At 38.6% G+C, this 21,316-nt stretch overlaps 1 protein-coding gene across 1 annotated transcript; it reads left to right on the top strand.

Moving 5' to 3' along the window:
• Positions 1 to 4,384: 4,384 nt before the first annotated feature.
• LOC145004514 (profilin-2) lies at positions 4,385 to 5,583 on the top strand. The gene is made up of 3 exons (XM_078963450.1): positions 4,385 to 4,615; positions 4,925 to 5,062; positions 5,233 to 5,583. The coding sequence occupies exons 1-3, from the start codon at positions 4,487 to 4,489 to the stop codon at positions 5,365 to 5,367; spliced, it is 402 nt and encodes a 133-aa protein (XP_078819576.1). The 5' UTR covers positions 4,385 to 4,486; the 3' UTR covers positions 5,368 to 5,583.
• The last annotated feature ends 15,733 nt before the right edge of the window (positions 5,584 to 21,316 follow it).

Below are 21,316 nucleotides of genomic sequence, written 5' to 3' on the forward strand. Positions count from 1 at the left end.
ATATATATATATATATATATATATATATATATATATATATATATATATATATATATATATATATATAGTGCACCAAATGGACTTAAAAGGTGCAACTAATAGGCTTAATGAAAAGTTCAAAGTTCTAAATCCTTATACAAGTAATAACAACTAAATGAATTATTTATTCCACAAAATTAAAAGGTCGATAAACGTTGGAATTAATAGCTCACTAAAGACATAAAACGCACAACCGTGAACACTTAACAACGATTCAACAAAGGGAAAAAATGATTTTACTTTCTCCTGACCCCTTGTTCACGGCAAATCACCGACAGCAAAAAGATAGTGTGGCGCCTTTGAATTCCTATCCCACAACTTGCTCACAGACTCTCACAAACTTGGCTAGTTGTCGTAGCTATTTGGTCTGACTTCTCATCCACTAGCAATAGTGAAAAAAGTACTAGTTATTTACTTTAATCTTTAATGTTTTACTATTAGTTAAATTTTATTGTTCGGATTTAAAACCTAAAATTAGCTAATTATTTGTTCACTTGTTATTCTTTTATGTTGTTGGGTGAAATTAGATTTAAATCTTTATTTTTATTTGTAGGGTTTTAACATATTTCTTTTTTAAAAGGAACTGGATGTTCGTAATGATAGTGGTGATGAAAATGGTGGAAGACTTTAACCACAACCTACTCCAATAAAAATTGATATTAATAATCTTTCTTATAACCATACGGATAAAACAGTTACTTTCTATCATCCAGACCAAATGAATGAAATAAAGAGTGAATATTGGATTAAAAGACTTTCTCAACCTAAAGTTCATGATTTTCCATAAATAAAAATTGGTGATAAGAATAGACTTTTTGTAAAGGAATGGTTTCATAAATTTAATTGGTTACAATGTAACACAAAAAAAGCTTATTGTTTATGTTGTTACCTATTTGGAGACATTGTTGGCCAACAATAAGGAGAAATGTATTTATGACGGGTGACTTTAACACTTTGAGTCAAAGAAATTATTGAAACATTCGTAATGTCGAAAGACATCACAATAAGGTAAAACGAAAGTGTGAAAATCTAGTAAAGAAAAATCAGTCTATTAGTGAAGATTTTCATAAGCAAACAGAAGTCGAGGGTCGAGGCGAGTAACTATCAAATTTGGTTACATGTTAAAATTGATACTTATAGATTTTTATTGAAAAATACGTTATGTTTCCGTGGTCATGATGAGTCAGATGATTCTCTTTGTAAAAGCATTTTCATTGAAGAATTATTTTTCCTTCGAGAACATAATGAAAACATTTATGATGTTACTTTATAAAATGCTCCCAAAAATGAAAAATTAACGTCTCCAAATATTCAAAAAGAAATCGTTTAACGCTTTTCAAAAGAATCATCAAGTATATTTTGTAAGATAGTGGTAAAATTTGTTTTCTATATTAGTATTCGAGTTTAGAAATATATCCAAAATGAACAAATGGCAAGGATATGATGGAGCATGCAATATGCGGGATGCATTTAATGGATTGAAAGCATTGATATTAAAAGATATTACTCCGGCATATTATGCACACTATTTTTAACACCAACTTCATTTAGTGGTTATGGTTGTAGTAAAGAACCACGATGGTGTTCATGATTTCTTTGAACAATTAGCTTTGTTGGTTTATGTGGTGTGTGCTTCTTGTAAAAGAAAAGATATCATATGAGAGAGTTTACATGGAAAGGGTTCAATATAATTCTCTTGTTCCAGTCGGAGATACAAGATTGGCACACATTATAAAACAATAACAAGTCTGAAGCATTTATTTTTGGAGGTTTTAAACGTTCTTAATTATGTTGAAGAGGAGGAATATAGTTTACATAACCGAAATCAAGCTTACGGTATTTGTTAGTATTTCAAGATGCTTTATTTTGTGTTTTATTTAAACATGATGTTGTAGATTTTTGGTGTCATGGATATCTTGTAAAGACATCTTCAAAGAAAGGATCGAGATATTTTGGAAGAGACTTCTTTGGTGAAAGTGAAAACAAAAACGTTGAAAGCTTTAAAAACTATAAGCAAAAGGAAAAGAACGGTGTTTTCCAATTTCCACCAAACGAGAAAACACACAATGCCCTTCAAATTAGAAAATCTCTCATCATCAATAAAAGAGTGATAACATGTAAGTAACCATCAAGATACACCATTCCTAAATCATTAAAATCAGTTTTGTACAACCCACTTCACTAAAACTGCCCCCATGTTGATTTGTCTTACCAATGTTGATTTGTCAAACACAGAAAATGAAATACAATGACTCAAAGACTCCATTTGTTGTAGCAAATTGGTGCTCACTTCACTAAAACTGCCCCCATGCTCTTGAATTTTCATATCCAAAATCGCGTTGAAAAATAATTAAAGGAAAATAAAAATTACATGGACATAAAGGGTGCGTTTAGTTGCGGAAAAATGGTCCGTTTTCCGGAAAAAATTTCCAAGAAAAATAAGACTTTTGAAAACGCGTTTAGTTCGTCTATTTTTCTAGATTTTTCGCTAAAATTACAAAGAGGTTGGAAATTTTTGGAAAACTGATAATCATTGTTTTCCACATTTATCTAATTCCAAAATTTTTCTAAAATATAAACACACACCCACACCTTAACACCCCCCACCCACATACACATACACAACCACCCGCGCGCACACACACACACCAACCCACAAACACACAGACACATACACACCCACCCACACACACACACCAACCCACAAACATACCCACCCACAAACACACACACATACCCATACACAAACACACACATACATACCCACCAACGCACCCCCCACACACACAAACTCACACCTACCCCCACCCTCACAGACACACACACCCACACATACACACAAATCCACACTTACCCCCACCCCCACCCTTACAGACACACACACACCACACACACAAACCCACACCTACCCCACAAACACACATACACACACAAACACACACTCGCACCCCACCCACCCAACACCACCACTACAATCACCGACCTACCATTATCATCACCACCACCGCCACCACTAACCCGACACTAGCACCACCACCACTGTTGCCGCCGCCATCACCACCACTAACACAATTGCTGCCGCCACCACCATTGCCTGTCATCACCACCATCGCTGTCGACCCGCTACTGTCACCACCCTCACCCACACCCTACCACCGCTACCGTTTTCTAAAAATGGAAACCGATAGAAAAATACACATTTAAACACGTTTTCTAATTTTCTAAAACTAAAAATGAAAAAATAAATAAGTTTAACTAAACGCGTTTTCTAAATTTTTCAATGAAAAATGAAAACGGACAACGAAAATCGAAAATGGAAAACAAAAAACGGAAAATGAAAATTGTTTTTCCGTAACTAAACTCAACCTAAGGTACTCTTACGTGGATTAATGGCTTTGTACCCCAGGCTTTAGGGTTCAACACCATCGATTTCTGCATATTGTGTATATCAACAAATTGCTAGTGATGTAGGCACCTTCGATCGAGTTTTGGAATGTTGGGATCGTTAAACCCGTGGATATGTAGCAATCAAGGTAGTTCGAAGCATAATTAAATATCATGATGTTGCAATGATTGAAGTTTATGGGTCAGCAAAAAGTCAAATTCATGATCATAAACAAAAACCCAGTTCGATGGGTGAGATTAAATCCATGTTCAATACTTCAATCAAAGCATCATTATCAACCCTGTGAAAAAGATAGAACATGATTTCGAAAACCCATAAAAATTCACCATTGTATGACTACACAATGATTTCAACTCAAGCACAAAATAGAGGAGTATGTGAACAAATTAAAATCAAATTAAGCATTTCCCCAAGTTAAATTAATTCATAATGCATTGATGGATGATGAATGATGACAATGATATTACCTTGCATCCAAGCGAATAGAATCTGAAGGAATCAAGAAGACTACACTCACAAACTTCACAGGGATAATTTTAACAGTTTCTTATGGATAATTTTGCTGATTATTGACTATTTTGCCCCTGGAGTATTACTCAATGATGTTGCAAACTTTCATTGATTTTTGCATTAAATCATCTTTTCTTCTTCCATGTCACCAAGTATTATACTATGTCAGCACTTAACCTTGCAAGTACCCGTTACTATTAATTGAGATTTGAACAAAATATATACTTCGATTGTGTTATTTGTGTAAAACTTTTAGTTAGATGGTGTATTTTGAAGATATCAAACTTAGATATCTTTATAAGCCATTTTCCATATTTTGAAGGTTGGTTGTTCCTGCAAAGAAGGCGAGCGAGCGGGTAAGGCGGTGATTGAATGGATGGATGGAAGCAGTGGACGGAGAGAAGACCGCTCGCCCTCACCACCACACCACACCATCACCATCACCATTTCTATTCACATCTCTTTATTTAACCCCAATTTCCATCTTCCAATCTCGCAATTTGAATCAAACAAACGTAATCGTCGTCCAAAATGTCGTGGCAAACTTACGTTGATGACCATTTGATGTGTGACATTGATGGCAGTGGCCAGCATCTCAGCTCCGCCGCCATTACCGGACTCGACGGCACCGTTTGGGCCCAGAGCGCCAAGTTTCCTCAGGTCATTTCTTAATTTTTACCCCTTTCTCCTTCGATTATTTCCAATTAGGTTGTGAAATTGTATTCAATTTCGTTAGTGTTTGATTTTTCGATGTTGATCTGGATGATTCTATGATTTACACGATCTGATTACTTGATCCGGTGGTATCAAGTATCAACGATTTGCAAATTTGATCATGTAATCATCGTTTGCGCATAATAACTCGTATTAATTCGAACAAGATCTCGGTGACTGATTTTGTTTTGCTAATTCATGTATTTCCTTACAACAATTCATGTTCTCTATATCTCATTAATTATGTTTTTGCAGTTTAAACCCGAGGAGATGAAAGCCATTTGTAATGAATTTGATAACGCAGGCACCCTTGCCCCAACAGGTCTATTCCTTGGAGGTGCAAAGTACATGGTACTCCAAGGAGAGGCTGGAGCTGTCATCCGTGGAAAGAAGGTGATAAAGTCCTAAATTTTCCTTTTTGTACAGAAAAATATCAATTATTTCACATTTTGCCCAAACTAACGAAAAAAATCATTTTTTAACAAGGAATGTCAAATTATGTGGTTTTAGGACTTTTATGTATAAACCCGTATAATAATTGAAAGTATGTTGGTATATGGTAGGGAGCGGGTGGAATATGCATCAAGAAGACTGGTCAAGCCATGGTGTTTGGACTGTATGATGAGCCTGTGAATCCCGGACAATGCAACATGGTTGTGGAGAGGTTGGGGGATTATCTTGTTGACCAGGGCATGTAAACAAACCACATTCGCCTTCTCTTCTTTATTCAATAATTATATGGCGTGAAACACTTTTCTTTCGGTTTCTTTGAAAGAATGTGAATTAGTTTTGAATTTTTGATCTCCGATTCCTTGTTATAAAACAAATTATATGTGTATTTCATTGTATCACACTCTCAATAAGTTTGATGTCATTTCAAAATTTTGCATTTTGTATTTTCTGTGATTTTGTTTTGAATATGTGTTAGAAAATTGTAAGTATGTTGCTATTATAGGTAACCAGTGATTTAAAGAAAAGTTTATTGTAGACTCTAATGCCACGTAAGTAAAAAGGCGGTTTTTGATGATAAAATTGCTACAATCGGTAGAAAGTTGTAAGTACGTTATTATTGTAAGTAAAAGAAAAAAGTACATTGCCCATATTTATTAAAATAAATAATAAAAAAAATTAAAAAATAAATAAATAAAATAAAAAGATAATATGTTGCTATTTCATGTTATTTCCATTAGTGTATATATAAAACCACAAAGGCCTTAGGAACAATACAAGTTTCCAACCGTGGTTTTGTAAAATGGCTGATGTTGGCTTTCATGGAGTTGTGGCTTATTTTGGTTACTCATTCGCTCACACCAATACATGTTTTCCACAAATCTTCTAGGATGCGTTTAGTTGCGGAAAAATTGTCTGTTTTCCGGAAAAAATTTCCAAGAAAAATGAGACTTTTGAAAACGCGTTTAGTTCGTCTATTTTTCTAGATTTTTCACGGAAAATGAAAATTTTCCCTTTTCTAAAATTACAAAGAAGTTGGAAATTTTTGGAAAACTGATAATCATTGTTTTCCACATTTTTCTAATTCCAAAACTTTTCTAAAATATAAACACACACTCACACCTTAACACCCCCCACCCACACACACATACACACCCACCCGCACGCACACACACACTAACCTACAAACATACCCACCCACACCCACCCACAAACACACACACACATACCCACCCACCAACGCACCCACACACGCACAAACACACTCATACACAAACTCACACCTACCCCCACTCTCACAGACACACACACCCACACACACACACAAATCCACACTTATCCCCACCCCCACCCTCACAGACACACACACCACACACACAAACCCACACATACACACACAAACACACACTCGCACCCCACCCACCCAACACCACCACCACAATCACCGACCTACCATTACCATCACCACCACCGTCACCACTAACTCGACACTAGCACCACCACCACCGTTGCCGCCGCCATCACCACCACTAACACAACTGCCGCCGCCACCACCATTGTCTGTCATCACCACCATCGTTGATGACCCGCTACTGTCATCACCCCCATCCACACCCTACCACCGCTACCGTTTTCTAAAAATGGAAACCGATAGAAAAATACACATCTAAACACGTTTTCTAATTTTCTAAAACTGAAAATGAAAAAATGAATAAGTTTAACTAAACGCGTTTTCTAAATTTTTCAATGAAAAATGAAAACGGAAAACGAAAATCGAAAATAGAAAACAAAAAACGGAAAATAAAAATTGTTTTTCCGTAACTAAACGCAACCCTAGTGTCTCTGTTTTTCAATTTCATTATTCCACAAGAAAAAGCTTTAGCATCGATTGAATATTTTCATTCGTCTCACCTCTTTTGATCTCAAAAGGTCTCAAAGATTCATCGATTCCATTCTCATGTCGATGGTTTTCAACCAACTCAAAATGATTCTTTGATAAAGTAATTTATGTATTTTGTGGAACTAATATATAAATATTGTCTTTTTATGTTAACAAAAATAATTCTTTACGAATCATCCAAAAACACGTGAGATATATGGAATCTAGTGAAGTTTTGATTGTGACATAGCGTACTAATGCAATAATTAATATCATGTTTTTTTTCTATGATTTGTTGAACATTGATTTTTTTATTAAAATATATAGCAAATACAGTAAAATATATTGGTCTAATCAAGGTTTTAAACAACGTTAGGCGTGATTTTGCGGCAATATCGAGTCTCAAGTTTTTACAGGTCATGGTGAGCACGTCGTTTGTAAAGTGTGACTTAAGGCAACAATTTTATATATATTTAATAATTTTATATGTATTTTCTACTATTAACCATTTTTATATACATATATGACTTAAGATGACATTTTGTTAAAACTTAACGGCAAGTACAAGTATTGGAGCCTTTGTCACGCAATGACGAACTTTTTGAAACTTTGTTTATAATAAAACCCCATATTAAAAAGACACATTATATTTTTCCTATTAGCCTAATCCAACTTGTTAGTAAAACACTTTTAATCAATTTTCTTTTGGTGACATGGAAATCGATGCTAATGTGTATAGTGACATGGAATGTCATCGCTTTACTTGATATAATATCTTTTGACCATAAGTAACATACAATTTATGTTTCTCCATTGGCTACATGTTCGATCGATGGTTTCTGTAACAGCCCAACAATAGTGGTAAAAAATTTCATTTAAAAACTATTAATTTCATTCGTTGATTATACCAAAAACCATCAATCATTACAATATTCAAAACATCATAGTACAACTATTTAAAATGCAGAAAATCTGAAAAGGGGGGGGGGGGATGTTGTGCCATCAGCCCGGATCCTTTCCTTTTGAACTGGAAGTACCTGAAACCATAAACATAAACTATAAACACAAAGCTTAGTGAGTTCCTTAAAGTACCATATTTCACACAAAAGAAAATAAATGTCATGGGCCAAATCATAGTCTTATAATCATTTCCTACCATGGGCCAAAGCATGGTCTTTCCATACAGGTCTGAGGAACAACACCTAATCTTGGTCTTTCATATTATTATCATGGGCGAGATCCTGGTCTTTCATACAAATGTCATGGGCTAGATCTTCGTCTTTCATGCAAGTATCACAGAAAAAAGTAGCATTCTATACAACAATCAATGGGCCGTCATTGGTGTTGGATTTAGTGTCTAAGCTCATAACTATAATTTGTATGTACTTGACCCGAGAGTAGCATGGTTCATTTGGGTTGCATGGCACCGAAACAATTTGTAAGGATGGACTTTTGAGAAGAGGATATTTGTGATTTGTTAATATATTATAAGTTCTAATATATTAATATAAAATCATATTATTTTATTATTATTGATCCAAAATTAATTTTGTGATCAAAAGAGACTAATTAAATATATGGGGATTGATTGTGTAAATCATTCATTCTTATAAAGTGGGCTTATGATCCATAGTTCTTTATGTTGGGCTAAACCCATGTGGTGACCAATGGATACTCCATGGAGGTTAAAACCCATGGAGCAAGAGGAATGTGGAAAGTCATGCACATTAGGGTTTGCATGATGTAACCCTAGTTGTGTCACACTATATAAGGAACCTCATGGCTACCAAAATCGGCACCTAACAGATACATAAGAGTGCTAGCCGATTTTGTAAGTGAACCTCATGGCTACCAAAATCCGTGCAGCACCCGACGTTGTGGCCGGTATGTATTTTTCTCTCTATTTATTTGAGTCTGAGATATTATGCTTATATCATGTTATGCGTGGGTACTTTTCTTGTGAATTATGTACCTGCCTTAGTGCTATTTGACTCTGGAGCGAGTCGATCTTTTGTGTCGTTAGCCTTTAGTCGCCATATCAGTATTTGTCGAGAGGCTTTGAGTCGGCCTCTGCGAGTTTCTATAGCTAACGAGCGAGCAGTCTATGACACGGAGGTGATTTGAGGATGTAGACTTGAGATCTTCGGTGTGGGGTTCCCGATCGATCTAGTCCCGATTGCGATGGGGGACGTATGTGTCATAGTGGGCATGGATTGGTTGAGCCAATTTGGAGCTATTATAGACTGCGAGCGTCAGCTGGTAACGATTCGAGACCCTAGTGGGGGAGTCCTTACGGTGTACGGTGAGGGCACCCGTCCTGAGTCACCATTTTGTTCGGTTGCTAGAGCGAGATAGAGTTTACAGCAGGGTTGTAGGGGATTTGTGGCCTATGTGATAGATACGCGAGTGGCCGCTGGGAGGCCAAGTTCGATTGATGAGGTCCCAATTATGCGGGAGTTCCCTGATGTTTTCCCCGAGGAGTTTTTGGGTGTGCCTCCTGAGAGGCAGGTGGAGTTCCGTATCGACTTGGTGCCAGGGGCGGCACCTATTGCCAAGGCACCCTATCGCCTTGCGCCGCCCGAGATACAGGAGTTATCCTCGCAGCTTCATGAGCTATTGGGAAAGGGGTTTATCAGACGGAGTAGCTCACCTTGGGGAGCGCCGATCCTTTTTATCAAGAAGAATGATGGTTCACACCGGATGTGCATCGATTACCGGGAGTTGAACAAGTTGACGATCAAGAACCGTTATCCGTTACCGAGGATCGACGATCTATTCGATAGGAGGTGTCTTGGTTCTCCAAGATAGACTTGAGGTCGGGATATCACCAGATGAGGGTTCGGGATGAGGACATCCAGAAGACAGTGTTCAGAACTCATTACGGGCATTACGAGTTCGTGGTGATGCCATTCGGGCTCACCAATGCACCAACAGCGTTCATGGATCTCATGAACCGGGTGTGCAGGCCGATGTTGGATCGTTCGGTGATTGTTTTCATCGATGATATCTTGGTATATTCAAAATCCAGAGAGCAGCATGAGGAGCATTTGAGGGAAATCCTCGGAGTTCTGAGATCGGAGAGGCTTTACGCCAAATTCTCCAAGTGTGATTTTTGGTTACGGGAGGTCTAGTTCCTCGGGCATCTCGTTAACCAGAAGGGGATTTTGGTCGATCCGGCCAAGATCGAGGTCGTGATGAGTTGGGAGGTGTCGAGGTCACCTACTGAGATCAGGAGTTTCTTAGGATTGGCAGGCTATTATCGGAGATTTATCACAGATTTTTATAAGATCGTCGTGCCACTCACCAAGTTGACCCGGAAGGGTGTTGCTTTTTCTTGGGGTCCGGAGCAGCAGACCTTGTTCGAGACACTTCGCCAAAGATTATGCGAAGCCCCGGTGTTGGCCCTTCCGGAAGGGGTGGAGGATTTCGTGGTATATTGTGATGCATCGATATCGGGGTTGGGAGCGGTACTTATGTAGAAGGGGCATGTGATAGCATATGCATCGAGACAGCTAAATCCTCATGAGTCGAGTTATCCCACTCACGATCTGGAATTGGGGGCAGTAGTATTCGCCCTCAAGATCTGGCGTCACTATTTGTATGGGGTTCGGTGTATGATATGCACGAACCACAAGAGTTTCAAGTATTTAATGGATCAGCCCAATTTGAACATGCGCCAGAGGAGATGGTTGGACATAGTAAAGGATTACGATTGTGAGATCCTGTTCCACCCCGGCAAGGCTAATGTTGTAGTCAATGCCTTGAGTCGTAGGGCGGATGGAGCCCCGATATGAGATGTTTGCATGAGATTGATAGTGATGACTCCGGTGTGGGACACCATTCGTGGGGCCCACGCGAAGGCCGTAAGACCAGAGAACCGAAAAAGGGAGCGAGTGATTGGACAAGTATCGGAGTTCGTTACCGATAGTCGAGGACTTATGACCTTCCAGGGTCGGGTCTGGGTACCGTTTGTAGGCGGAACGCGTACCATCTTGATGGAGGAGGCGCACAGATCGAAGTTCTTGATCCATCCAGGGGCCACTAAGATGTATTTGGACCTGAAGAAGGAGTATTGGTGGCCCTGTATGAAGAGGGATGTTGCATGGTTCATAGAAAGGTGCTTGACGTGTCGCAAGGTTAAGGCCGAGCACCAGCGTCCGCATGGTAAGTTGCAGCCGTTAGAGATTCTCGAGTGGAAGTGGGAACAGATTACCATGGATTTTATCACCAAATTACCAAGGACTGCTAGGGGTGTCGATGCAATTTGGGTGATTGTGGACAGGTTGACGAAGAGCGCTCATTTCCTTGCCATCAGTGAGAGCTCTTCTGCGGAGAGGCTGGCAGAGTTGTACGTGAAGGAGGTGGTATTGCGGCATGGAGTACCGATCTCGATTGTCTCAGATCGAGATGTGCGTTTCACTTCCAGATTTTGGAAGAAATTTCTTGAGGAATTGGGTACGAGACTACATTTTAGTACCGCATACCACCCGTAGACCGACGGGCAGAGCGAGCGGACGATTCAGACACTCGAGGACATGCTTCGGGCATGTGTACTGGACTTCGGCGGGAGATGGACACGTATTTGCCCTTGGCTAAGTTTTCCTATAACAACAACCATCACTCGAGCATTGGTATGCCACCCTTTGAGCTGTTGTATGGAAGAAGGTGTCGGACCCCTATTTGCTGGGGCGAGGTAGGGCAATGTGTGATGGCTAGTACAGAGATAGTGCTTCAGACGACAGAGCAGATACAGCAGGTCAGACAGAGGTTATTGACCGCTCAGAGTCGCCAGAAGAGTTATGCAGATAGGCAATGATCCGAACTCGAGTTCCAGGTCGGTGACTTCGTGCTCCTGAAGGTATCTCCTTGGAAAGGAGTGATCTGAATCAGGAAGAGGGGCAAGTTGGTACCCCGGTATATTGGGCCGTTTAGAGTGATCGCGAGGATGGGCAGGGTAGCGTATCGCTTGGACCTACCCACGGAGTTGAACCAGATTCATGATACCTTCCACGTGTCGCAGATGAGGAAGTGTATAGCCGACGAGTTGGTAGTGGTACCATTGGAGGATATCCAGGTGGACGCGAGTCTAAATTATGTTGAGAAGCCAATCGTAATCTTGGATCAGAAGATCAAGATTCTGAGAAACATGGAGATACCTCTGGTTCTGGTTCCATGACAACATCGGAAGAGGTCCGAGATGACTTGGGAGTCAGAGTCGGAGATGCGAGGGCAACATCCAGAGTTGTTCGTGGAATGATACTTCGAGAGGGGGGGGAAGTCTGGTTCTAGTGGGGGAGTATTGTAACACCCCGAAATTCAGGTACATTTATTCCACCCTTATTCTTTGTCAATTGGTCATGTTTGGTCCTTGAGTGGAGGAAGCCTTGCAAGTGAGTATGCTGGGCGTACCAGAGGGGTACGCTGCACGTACTCATGTGCATATTTTGGACGCAGAGTCGCTAGGTACGCTGGGCGTACCCATAGTTACGTCGGGCGTACCCGGCTCAGATGCAAAACCCTAATAAGACTTGTGCACTATTTAAAGGATGCTAAGGCTCATTTCTCAGCCTCCATATCAGTGAGTAAAACCCTAAGAGAGAGCCTTCCATCGTCCTTATTGAGTGTTTGTGTTCTTGGAGCTAATAGTGCCTTGGTGTGTTATTGAAGAAGGAAGAAAGGAGCTTGTGGAGACTAAAAGCTTGGAGTGCAAATTTGGATCTGAGATCTACAGAGAAAGGAGCTGCATTTAGAGGTATAAAGTTCAAAACTTTCCTCTTCTTTTGGTTGTTGTTGCATGTGCCATTTCTAGGGTTAAAAACCCCAAAGGTGGAGACTTTATGAGTGTAAGGTGCTCCATGGTCCAAGATCTGTCCCTTTTCAGTAGTATTGTGGTCTAGATCCATAAAGTTCCCATCTTTGTCGTTGATATGAGGTCATGCTTGAGTTCTATGCTTTCTAGGGTTTAAGAATGAAATGTTTTGGGTGCTAGTGACTTATTCAGCCATGCAAGGGGTTAAAGTCATCGACTTTATGGTTTAAGAGGCTTAGAAATGGTCAGATCTAAAAGTTGGACGTGGGTCTTAACTGTTTAAGACCCTAAGAGCTGAAGGACTGAAACTGGGTATTACGTCGGGCATAATTCTAGTACGCGCAGCGTAGGGAGTGGCGCACCCCGATCCTATGAAGATATCGGTTACGCTCAGCGTACATGTTTGGTACGCGCAACGTAACCCGAAGGGTTGACTTTTGTTGACTTTTAGGGTTTGGTCAACTTTAGGGTATTTGAGCCATGTGAGGGGTAAAATGGTCTTTTACCCTCATGAGAGTATTAAGAGAAGGGATGGTCTAGCCTCGGGAAAATGTGTTGATGTCGAGTACTTGTTTTAGATGATTAGGCGAAGGCTAGGTCTTATCCCACGGAGTCTGAGATTTCCAAGATTTACAAGTTACCGAGCTACACGAGGTGAGTCTTCTCACTATACGTTACCTAGAGTGGTATTTATGTGGACCGGAGGGTCTTATGTGTTATGTATGAGATTATGTGAATCTATGTGCTATGTGATATATGTATGCTATATGATTGTGTAGATCGGACTCGAAGGTCCAACGATACAGACCGGACCAGAGGGTCCAACGATTTAGATCGAGCCGGAGGGCCCAACGAATTACGGGACTGGAGGGTTCCATCGAGACACATTGACCGGAGGGTCGTATAGTAGCCTCGAGTGGCGTATGTGTTGTATGTGGTATTTTGGGGAACTCACTAAGCTTTATGCTTACAATTGTTGTGTTTTGTGTCTCAGATACTAGCGAGGACCGTGGGAAGGCGCCGGCCTGACCCGTACACATTTGAGAAAGGATTTGATTTCATGTGATCTTGGGAAATGTTATATTTTGATAACTATTGTTGAATACTTTAAGAATGTTTTTTCTTAAATTTGGTTGTTGAAAAATGAAATTTTGTTTTAAAAATATCGCCGTTACATTTGCCCCATAGTGTTAGGTTTGTAAACCCTACTACATTGGGTTGTGAATATCATTTAACCCCAAATAATATGTATATGAGTTATCAAGTTTGTTAGATTACTAACCCTTATCATGGTTTATATTTGATAATTTTGATAAAAGAGAAGTACTTTGTATTAATCCTTGTAAGTTGTACATTAGGAACATTAGGAAAACAGAGTGTTTGTCCTACAACCCTAATACTAGTCGAGTTAACATGTTGACTTTGTTTATTGTGGTCGACCCAAATTGATAGTTGTCATAATCCTTCTCCTACATCTCGGGTGGTGCCAAGCGGTACGATGCCTTAGCATTCAGAGCCGTGTTTGGTACTAGATCAATCTTGAACTCAACCCTCCTTTCGTGAGGCACATAAGGTAACTCCTCTGGGAATACATCAGTAAACTCCCTAACAACTGTCACATCTGAAACCGAGACATGCTCCCCCACCCGAGTATCAACCACATAGTCAAAATAACCCGCACACCCATGCTGAATATAGTGTCGGGCCCTGTCCGCTGAACAAAACCTTGATACAACCCTGGTACCCTCTCTATAGATAACCAGTTCTCCCCTAATTGGGGTTCGAACAATCACTCGATGACCCTCTTAATCAATCATTACACCAAACCTGCTCAGCCAATCCATCCCCACTATCACGCATACATCCCCATGGGAATACGGATCAAAGCTATCAAATAAGGCGTCTCGAAGATCTCTAATACACAACCTTGATAGACTCTAGATGCAGAAACCCAATGTTCGTTGGTGATAGAAACCCACAAGCATATCATAAATAACTCAACAAAATATAAATAGAACCATACCAGTGACGTTGTATGGTGTTGCCCTGGTCTCCTCTACCATGAGCTGAAAAGCACGACCTTGAGCCCTCGAGGGCTCTATCCTGCCCTGGCTCCCATCAATGATCCTCATAGTAGCTGGCGTTGGAGCCTGTGTCGGTCTAGAAACAAGCAAGGGACATCCAGCCTTCGCACGGCCTACCTGGTTACAGTGATAGTAAATCCTGGTGCTGGGTGTTGGAGCCTACTGACGACAGTCCCTCGCAATGTGGCCCTGCCGTCCATATTTGTGGCATCTAGAAGAAGATTGGAAAACACCATCATGAACATCGCCGCACTTTCCATAAGTGCAGCCTCTCTAACTCCCATATCTCACATTAGTGACCTTAAATCGCTTCACTGCAGACTGCAACTGCACAGGGGCCTGCCTCTACTCTCTTTTTTGGAGCTCCATCCTGATATCCCACCACCTAGCGGCCTCCTAAAACTCCACTAGTGTACCATAGCGCTACATGGACACAAACTGGTAGATGTCCGTCTTGAGCATGCTCAAGTACCGAATCATTTGAGCTTACTCAGAGGTAGCAAACTCAAGGCAAAACATAGCTCTCTGAAAACATCTTGGTGATCTTTGTATCCGACTCGGTCGTTTGCCTCAAATCCAAATACTTATGAGCTAGCCTCTCCTACTCCACCAATGGAACATACCTCAAGTGGAACATCTTAGAGAATTGCCCCTATGATACTACAACTCTCTGCTCTCGAGTGTAAGAACTAGTAATCAGTCTCCACCAATCCTTTTCTCCAAACCTAAAAGGGTTCAGAGTGCACTTGATGTTGGGTTTTGAGCATTCTAACACTCCTATGGTGTACATGCAACCCTAAATACATTGGGTCTATGTTTTCTCTACTATACATGTAAATATCAATTTTTCCAATGTATTATCCTAACTAGCATATTATGAAGTATAAGTAATATAAAATTAGTAGAGTTAGATACCTCTTTGTTGGTGCTTGATTCCATGGAGCTCAAGATCCTAGTGCCCCAAGTGTGGCACCTCAAATGGTTCACACAACACCATGAACATTTGGAATAACCATGAGAGAAGATATGAGTTCATAGAAATTGGCTTGCCCTCTATGCTATGCACTAGTGCCAATTTCTCCAGCCAATGGGGTCTTTATATAGTGTGGCTATTAGGGTTACACCATGTAACCTATTACTTTACCCATTCCTTATGCTCCATGGGTTTTAACCTCCATGGAGTATCCATGGGCCACCACATGGGTTAAACCCAACATAAGGAATCATGGATCATAAGCCCACATATATAAGAATGAATGATTTACAGAATCACTCCCCATATATTTAATAAGTCTCTTTTTTATCACTAAATTAATTCCAAATTAATTCTTGATCAATACTAACATGATCTCATATTAATATATTAGAACTTATAATATATTAATATGTTACAAATATCTTCTTCTCATTATAAGGTCTACCCAAATGTTCCGATGTCATGCAACCCAAATGGACCATGTCGGGTCGGGTTAAGTATATACCAATTATAGTTATGGACTTAGACACTAATCCAGCAGTCTCCCATTTGGATAAGTCTAATAACTGTTATTGCAAGTATAACTTAACAACCCGACCAACAATCGTAGCTCTTAAAAGTTGTTGCCGAACTCTGAACAAATCAATGACGCGTCCATTAGATAAGTGATCATATATTCCTCCATTCTAGATATCATACGGACTGAGACATGGATATTAATCATTCTCTCTGTCCATTTGTTGTTTCCCGATTTCCGATTTATGACAACTGACTAATTGAACAAATCAAATCAGTCCAGGCTTGGCCAAGCACTTCGGGGTTTCATCATTAAATCATCGAGGGTCCCACAGATATCGCTTTTATCCCTTTAAGGGTAAAATGAATGGATAAACTTCGACTCATATGCTTGTACTAACTACTTGTTGAATTATACACAAAGGCACGTTTTATAACATCGAGTTACCAATCTGGTTTCGTGCAATCAATGTATAACCAACTCATAGTCAACAACTCATATCTCTAGGTTTGAAGAATATAAGATATTATCGTCTCATGATTCACTCGTGATAAAATCCATGAAGTGATTCAAATGAGCGTGGGTTTAATCCAATACTTAGAACTTATGAGCACTCATGAATGTTATAGCAACCATTGCTATGTCTAATGCACATTAGACAAATCTTTCAAGCCAGATTCATGACAGTCTTGATTCATATCTACTTCCAACATATGACCGACTGTGGATGATTTGAATAACTTAGTCATTGAAGAAGAATGACCTAGTTATTCTGGAAGTCAAAACATGAAAAGTGAAACACAAAATAATACTAATCCTATATGGCCTCAATGCTTTGAGTGTAAATAAAACATAGTTTATCTAAGCACCCTATGGGTTAATCATTATTCATGTTTCGATTAATCAACTTAATACTTGAAGTAAAACAGTAGTGGTGCCATGCTCCAAGCATGCACATTATGTTTGTCTAAATAATAGCTATGCCATACTCCAAGTATGCACACTATGTTTACATATGGTCCTCTCTTTGTGAAAAAGATCGATTGACAACATTTCAATGATGCTTATTTCACAATTCCAATCCTTATTGTAAATGTAAGAATACCAAACTCTTTCCATTTACTATAATTTGTTAGATTCTAAACTTATATGCAATGATCCCTTGTAATGACTATACACAAAGTCACAAAGACTTGGCAACAGACATTACAGAGTATTCCAATGGAAATCAATCCCATGGAAATGAAATCTCAAATTCAAAGTACATTCCTTTGAACATCCTTCTTTGCATTAAGTTTTCTAAACTTACACAGATTCAAAGAATAACTTCCACCTATGGAAACAATTCCACATTCCATCTTGACTATCATTTCTGAATAAGAGATGCCTCCTTTTAGAATATATCAATATGGTCCTTCAAAATTCACACTATACTTCCAACTATCCCTGAGCAACCAATCTTTGGTAAACCTTAGATTGTTATCAACAATTTCTTAATCATTTTAGTCATATCCAATTCTGTTCCTTTTTCCCTCCTAATGTCCTAGGCATTTGGAAAATTTAGAATGGATAAATATTATAGAATATGTAATCAAACCTATACCCAAAGCATATGGGACATGATTCATGCTATAAAAAATTTATTTGCCATGTTCTCACAATTCGAACTATGAAGAGGTATAACGTAATCATAATCGAATTTTGAGAATGCAACATATATAGAATTTCTTATGTTGAACCATTCCAACGTAACAATCATATATATCCTTGACTAAAGTTGATTAAAATCTCAATCTAAGTTTGTAGAATTTGAATGAAGTATAAAATCCTCTCCCTTAATTATAGGAAAACTATTTTTCAAAGCAAATTGAAACTTTTTGTTTTCTATAACTAACATTGCTAACTTGCAACATAATCATCATGCTCCCACTAGCATAATGATTATTATCTTACTAGCATAACACTTATGCTCCCACTAGCTTTGACATGTATCCAGAAATCAACTGGACTACTAGAAATCAATACTTTATTGACTTTCTTACCAAAGTTTAGATTTCTGATACAAGATTGCTTTGATAAGACTTTATCAAAATCATACACCTTTCCTTGGATAGCACACGTGTGTGTTTAAACAATTTAAGAACTATGAAAAAGGATGTCGTAATCATAGTCTCAATTGTTTAGACCTTTTCCATTTCTCACAAGTTCATGTTAGAGTGTCGGTTAACCACACACACTCCACTAAAAACTTTGAGAATGCAAATATCACAATTTCTATCTACTTAAAATCTACTTAGTGAAAGCGTTTCCTCACCATCATTTTCATGAATCGGAAAGAAACCTTATGACACTTAGATTTTATGTGGTGTAAGTGTTCCTATCCATGTGAATTTTTCATAACCATAATAACAAGACAAGGTCAGTGGCAAATCCAAACTCATATGGACTGAAGGCTGTGGGCTAGTGATTAACAATGCTCTTGATTAGTTCTTGAAACTATTTCAGGATCTTTTAGACTCTTGTTGTCCTCTTGACATATAAGACTCTCTTGCCAAATATTTAAGAGATAGTTTGGATTCTAATCAAGACAAACACTTCACACAATTGGCCTTAATTGGTCTTTATTTTATCCAAAACATCACAACTTACCAATTTCAAATGTACAAGAGTAAGAAAACATTTTACTCTACATTTGGCAATTGTTTTAAACCTTTCTTAAGATTATGTCACTCAAGGCTCAATCTTGGAGTATGACTTTAAGATTTGATTTTGGAATGAAGTATGATATATCTTTTGATTTAACCATTTCAACAATTCATGATTCCTCTCATTAGCCAAACAAATGAACTAAGGTTTCCTTAGAGGATCAATTGTGATATGGTTTCATAATCACTAAGATAATCATAAACCAAGATGCTCAAGTACTCTCCCATTTCTTCAGATTGGAGAAACTTTTATCTTCCTGCCTTATTTGATTCTTCTTATCCGTTATGTCATACATTGAAATCTTTCCAATGTTTCAGAATTACTCTTAAACTTGTAAGAATAACCATATTTTACTAAACTTTAGAAAATCATGACGAATAGTCTTTGTAGTGGACCTGATCAGCGTACACCCAAGTGTACCCAATCCTTAAGTCCTTTTACTTGAGTCACATGTACATGTGAACAAGGAATTAGTCTTAATTTCCCAAAGATGAATAATTCCCATTCATCATACAATACAAGTTGCATGATTCCAAGTTTCTATCCAACTGAACCTTGGGTGATGAAAATCTTTCCTTATTTGGTAATTATGATACTACCACAAATGAAAGAATCAAATCTATTTACCAATAATGCTTATCAATGGAAACATATAAACAACAATTTTTTCACAAATGCCATTGTAAGGATACTTTAAAAAAAAATTCTTTTATTGAAAAAATTATCCTTACAATGCAAATACATATGAAAAACATTTTCTTGTCTATTCCTAAGCAATATATATCATAACTCTTATGCCACATCTCAAAATTCTGATCATCGGACCATGCGATCAAAATCCATCTTCGCGATCAGAATCAGCATAGTCATACTTTAAGCTTCCTTTGATTCTTCCAAAACATCAAAATGTAATTACATTACATCATGTATTAAGAATCTCACAAAGAGACTTAATAGAGTTTACCCGAAGCAAAGTCAAACTTTTTTTGACTTTACTTTACTTATGAAATTTCAGGTAAATTTGGCAGCTTCGCAACCAATGTCCCTTTTATTGGCAAAAGAAATATATTGACTCTTTGGAAATGGTACACGGGACTATCACAGACTTAGCATTTCTCTTTAGCATTGATTCAAACGACTTGACCATGGCCGATCCCTTTCCATTGGAAAGAGAAAGTTTTCTGGACTTCTAGTGTTATCATTGTTAACGTCCATGAAAGTTTGGTAAGTAGATCTTCCAATTAAATTTGTTTTTCTAGTGCTCCAAATCATTTCCGATTTAGCAGTAACAAGTAAATAGGTAAGATCATTAAGGGTCATGTCATGGTTTGTCATCAGGAAGTGACTAAAGAACCCAGCCAACATCCAACTTTCCTCAAGACTTTGACACCCTCCTCTCCCAGCTTGTCAACATGTGACTTAATCTCCAAGATGTAAGCACATATAGACTTTTTTTGCCAATAGAGATTGAGTGACTTAGAACTTATCAATTCTTGAAACTTGTGGGATAGGGAGAATCATTGGAGGAAGTGGAGGAAGTGAAGTATGAATTCTAGTCCCACTAATGCACAACAAAGGGATTGATCTTTCACCTTGATTGCCTTTTGGGATATCATCTTCATTAGGAAGCTTGTTCCTAAAGATTTGGGAAGACCATAGTTGTCTAAAGGAGACATCTATAAGGGAGAAATTCAATTTAGTTGATTTAAAGTTCTTAATATAACATCCAATATGAAATATTAAGGCTAGGACCCAACAACCTACTTATAACTGGAAGAGGGATGCCATAATCCAACTTATAAAATAGTTGAAGGTAGGTAGATGACGATTTACCAATTTCCACCACGAAAAAACGAAATATAATTAAGTTTTAATTAGATTTGAAACTCCTAGATCTTTTGAGATACATTGAACTTTCAATGGCATGTATGAATCTCGATTGTGCCCTTTCAAGTTTGTGACTGGGATGCCGAGGATCACAAACAATGTGTGAATAACCATGCAAATATACTTGGTCCTCTTAATATTTATCACCTAATCGATGTGCCGGTTAACCACACATGCTCCACCGATCTATGATAAATTTAAGTTACCATTTGCCACACTTGGTCAGTCCCAGGTTAGTGTGCCGGTTCACCACACACGCTCCACTAACGACTTAACAAGCTGCAAAGTGCAATTTCATGGGTTAGCACCTTTTCACATTTTCCTAAGTAACTAAGATTG

Source organism: Lactuca saligna, chromosome 7 (assembly GCF_052625555.1).
Source record: "Lactuca saligna cultivar CGN05327 chromosome 7, ASM5262555v1, whole genome shotgun sequence".
Lineage (NCBI taxonomy): Eukaryota > Viridiplantae > Streptophyta > Magnoliopsida > Asterales > Asteraceae > Lactuca > Lactuca saligna.

Excerpts from the sequence above, each read along its gene's own strand:
- LOC145004514 (XM_078963450.1), top strand. The coding sequence starts at position 4,487 with ATGTCGTGGCAAACTTACGTTGATGACCATTTGATGTGTGACATTGAT. Across the intron at positions 4,616-4,924 it reads AGAGCGCCAAGTTTCCTCAG|TTTAAACCCGAGGAGATGAA; the intron begins GTCATTTCTTAA and ends ATGTTTTTGCAG. Across the intron at positions 5,063-5,232 it reads CTGTCATCCGTGGAAAGAAG|GGAGCGGGTGGAATATGCAT; the intron begins GTGATAAAGTCC and ends GGTATATGGTAG.